This window comes from Colletotrichum aenigma, assembly GCF_013390185.1.
Source record: "Colletotrichum aenigma strain Cg56 chromosome Unknown KSG_Cg56_contig41, whole genome shotgun sequence".
Classification (NCBI taxonomy): Eukaryota; Fungi; Ascomycota; class Sordariomycetes; order Glomerellales; family Glomerellaceae; genus Colletotrichum; species Colletotrichum aenigma.
The window spans coordinates 16,224-20,839 of record NW_023500947.1 but is presented as its reverse complement, the minus strand read 5'-3'; the positions used below and the strand labels follow the sequence as shown (position 1 = coordinate 20,839).

Sequence of the window (4,616 nt, the reverse complement as noted above, 5' to 3'; positions counted from 1 at the left end):
ATCGGTGTGAATAACAGGCACTCACTTAGAACAGAAGGACTACACTGAAGGCCACCATGACGCTGCAGGTTCTTAGTGCTCGCCTCCTGTACCCAAGTGATAACCTAGTAAGGATTATTGGTCAGAGGGACTGTTCATGACTGACATAGTATGACCTAAGCCTGGCTTATAACAGACACCCCTAGCTCTTTGGCCATTCACTCTCTAACCGTTATTTGGGCCATTTTAAGCTTATCTTCACCACGCACACCGTTGGTTACAGAGTCTGAGACTGATTAACTCAACCTTTGAGAAGACATCACCTGTTAGGCTCAGTATAGTGGGGACGTAGAACCATGGTACAATATTTGGTCCACAGCAGTGACTCTGGACTCCCGTTAGTGGAATGTACGCTTAGATGGCGGGCCGTGACGGTCGGGTTACTAGAACAGGGTGTTTCCAGAGGTGGGCGTCAGACGTTGCGATGGCCCCTTAGAAGCGTGTATGTGACTCTCCCAACTACAGCATCCGCAATTGCTGTCAGGCAGACAACTAACTACAAGCCCCAGGAGACTGCGCAACCGGGTAGGTCGTTAATATACTACTTTACTCTTATACTACAGACCCCCTTGAGCTATTCTATGAATGCCCAATTGACTCCGAGTCTCCGCCCTTGGCCCGGGATATCAACAGACGTGTCGCGCATCTTCCTCCTCTATCGTCTCAGTCACGATGGAAGTACATCACCCCACAGCCTGTCTACATACACTTCCACATAATGTCCTGGACCTGCCTTATCTCAAATAACCCCAAACACTGAAATCGCTGTCTTCCGCTACTTACAAAGGTCAGATTCATATTCTAAGGCGAGGCAAGACTTGAAGCTTCCTGGAACGAAGTCTTACTTACCTTGGTCCTCTACCCAATAGAGAAGTATACGTTCTGGTTGCCGTTTTCCTTCTTGACGACGATTTGAGTTATACCTTTACTCCGTAACATCTGGCCCACTGCCTTATAAAAGGGTGTGCCGCTGAAGATAGCCCAATCTGTTTGATGGTTGGGGGTAATCCGGATTTCGTCCTTAAAGCAAAGTTTGTGTTTATCGCGGTATTTCTTCATGGCCGCTTTTGTTTCAGCGTTCTCGACATCATCGATGATCACTAGCTCTATATCGTCCGGATCGACAGACTTCTTTTCGCATAGCGCCGCGAGAACCTGCGACAGTCTCAACTTCTTCCGATGGTTGCTCTCTAATCCATTGTACGCAAGATAGACGGTCATCGTCTTCTTATTAGTGCTGATGCCGACCTTATCCAGTGGAGAGCTGCCACTAGTATAATGACTAGATTTGACGTAGTATACGCCATTAGTGTGCTCGACAGTGTAGCCGTGATCCTCTCAGAGACCGGCAAACACTCCTAGGAGCGAGATGGCAAGTACGAAATAATGACGGAGACCGATCATAACGAGAGCTTGGCGGTTGGAGTTTGGGGCTGGACTGTAGCATAACCAGACGAGATATAACTCAGCTTTAAATAAACAAGCCGACCGTTGGTAAGCCCGCAAGACACTGGTGCTCTACATAAAGAGACTGGGTTTTGCTCAGGTTCGGTGTACGCGCTCAGTCGTATTCCACGTCAAAGGGCCAATCTCCCAGATGTCCTTGCACCCATGCTCAACGGCGTCTCCGAGGCTATTCTGGGGCACTCCCTACGCGGAGGCAATCCCAGAGAAAACCAATAGTCGGGGAGGTCATGATAGTATGAGAACCACTAACGCTCAGTCGGACTGAGGCAACTACATAGGGACCCATCAAGACCACTTTTATCTGGTTAGATAGCTGATGCGTCCAGTCCGACGAGCTTGATTTGCTTATGGATATCCAGGTCGTCTTAGCATTCCAACAGGGGGCAATTACCCCAAGGACACCTAACATCACATCTAAATTGAACTCCTATCTATACCTTAGGGAAGCAAAAAGGAAGAAGAAGAAGGAAAAGGAAGATAGGGAAGTCAAGGACGAAAAGTGAGAGAAAACCAAACCGTTTCTAGGGAAGCGAAGTATGAGAAGAAGAAGTGACAAAAGACCATTTGCTATTACACCTCTATTCAGGAGAAAAGGTTACATTGAAGAGTAGCGGACACGTCTCTCCTAATCCCCCTTTTGCTGTTGTCGCCGCCGCCCGAGCCCATGACACCGCACCGCTTGATGGACAAACAACGGCAGCAACTAGGAGCTTTGCACCTGCAATTAAATTAGGCCGAGCCGGTGCTCATCTACCGGCCTTGCGGCTACGCCTTAAAGCCGTTCGTGGAACGCGTAAGCCGGCATCCAGCCGAGAAACACCACATGCCCAAGCCGCAAGGCCGTCGGCCGTCCCGCGCTGCTGAAGTCCATACCACTGGGGGACCCGAGCGACGTCCCTCCCCCTCATCCCGATGGCCTCCCACCCCATGAAGCGCTGATGGTCACCCGCGGCCATGCCTGCCACTACTGAGACTACCGGACAGCAAGTGATGACCTTATCTACCGCCACCTCTCCAAGTCACGGAGCCTCTGGATGTGGAGACATCGTCAAGTCCGAGTTATCAACCCGCAATATAGAATAGATATTATCAAGAAGGGTTCAATAATCGATGCCACCCCCATCTCGAATGCTCTCTCCCTTGTCGCCGGTCGTTTCAATATCAGAACCGCCCTACTTCCGTTTAGGCGGGATCGCCGTGACGTCTAGGGCGAAGAACGCATAGTTTTGGGCGTTCCTGATCTTGTCCTTATCTGTAAGCTTCTCGCAGCTGACGTTTCGTGTTTAGCATTTGCAAATCTCTCGTGGTTTCGAATCAGGTATCATCGGATATAGGAGGGAAAGACTTACTCCTCCACTGGATATGCCAGGTCAATACAGCGCTTGCCCTTGCCGACAATAGCGTCGAGATGCTGCGTCTCGTGCAGCAATATCATCCCCGAAGATGGCGTGTATTTTCCCTTCCGCCAGTTCGAAAGCATTTGCGAATTGCTGGCTTTCTTGAAAAAGGAAGGGCAGGCGAGGAGGATGTTGGTTTTGAATACTTGGTCGCCGGCATTGATGGCAGCAGCCGCCACCCCGCCGTTGCACAAGGGAAAGTCCTTAGGGGGGCATGCATAGACCAGTCGTTGTGGGCTCGGACCGCCTTCATCGTATGACTTGACGGTGCTTGACGGCATCTGCAGGAATCTGTTTGGTGCCCCGAAGTGGCTGGTCTTGATCGTAGAAAGCTGGGCTTTATTAGCATTGGTTCCTATCAGTATCACAGTCAGCACTCGACTCCATAAATAGACGCCAGACGCAAGAGGCATAGGAGCCCGACTTCACCGTCAGTAGCAAGACGTGTGAATAATGAAATGAAGTTGTTGACGTACTGCCAAACCATCTCGTATAGGCCTTCGATGTTGTCCCAGCATTGTCCAAGGCCACTATGGCTCCGTTGGCTAAGATCTTCGCGTGCTCAACTGACTTCTCAATATCTTTGAGTTGCGATGATGAGCATGGCCAGTCGCTTCCTTTAGTCATAGAGACCCAGGACGTCAGCGCTCGCTTGTCATAAGAGGCGAGAAGGCCGCGTTCGGAAGGAGTTAACACGCCAAAGACATGGGAGAAGTTCAACGCAACGAACAAGATGGAGATGACTTTCCGCATGTTGAAGATGAAAGTGCTGGGACTTCTCGCTTGGGTGAGTGGGTGTTGGGCGCTGATACTCGGGTGGAGGAATGATAAAGCAAGCAATACAGTTCGTCCTACTGACCTGGAAACGAATATGCCTGACTGTGGGCTTTATAGATTGCATTTAGGTTGCTCAGCGTGATGAGCAATGGCTGTGGGCAAGAGATTCTCGCTTGTATGCGGTGAAGCCGACATATCGTTATGTGCTTCTTTGGGTTATACAGGGTTAGTATCAGTGACCCCAACCACGCGCCTTTGGAGCTTCCACTCCTGTGGATAGTAGGTAAGAACACATTCAGCTTAGTGTGATGGTCTAGCTTGAAAGACTGCAGTATGTGTCCCACTCGCGCAAGTCACATCATTCCTATGACCTAACAGGCGCAATCAACTCAAGGCGGGTCTGCTGGGGGTAATTCATCTTTTTAAAAGGGTTCCGCCACAAAGAAGCAGGGAGTAGTAGCGCATACTTTATGCGGTATCTTCAAAGACCAGACACCAGCTGAATGGGGCAAGCAGGCAATACTAAGCAGTTACCCAACTTCGCATATAGCTATATACGAAGTTGTTATTCTGGTCCCCTACTTACCAGGCGCGCGGACAGCAACATGCCTATATAAAAAGGCAAGACCAAGCCCTTGGGCATTGGGAAACTGGTTATCGACCTTGGGGGAAATCATCATCATCCTCATTCTCGGAGATGGCCCCATTCACGCGCCCGCCTTTGCAGGGCTCAGCCCAACGTACTCACATCTCTCATCACGCATCGACGGGGCCCACAAATCTTTTCATTCCCTGTTTTCGGGAAAGCTATTTGCGTCGCGAGCTTGGCTTCAGCGAGCGCCGGCGCACGTGCACGCTGATTACAGGCCCCACTACGCCCTTTGTCCTCCCCAAGGAGCGGGCTATTATTCCTTACGAGTCGTTGAGGCTACCTAT

General features: G+C 50.4%; 1 protein-coding gene across 1 annotated transcript; it reads right to left on the bottom strand.

The window, feature by feature from the left end:
• Positions 1–2,678: 2,678 nt before the first annotated feature.
• Positions 2,679–3,656, bottom strand: CGCA056_v015137 (Neutral protease 2-like protein MEP5; the record flags this gene model as incomplete). The annotated part of the gene is made up of 3 exons (XM_037330378.1): positions 2,679–2,775; positions 2,856–3,258; positions 3,380–3,656. The coding sequence occupies 3 exons, from the start codon at positions 3,654–3,656 to the stop codon at positions 2,679–2,681; spliced, it is 777 nt and encodes a 258-aa protein (XP_037171235.1).
• Between the last annotated feature and the right edge of the window lie 960 nt (positions 3,657–4,616).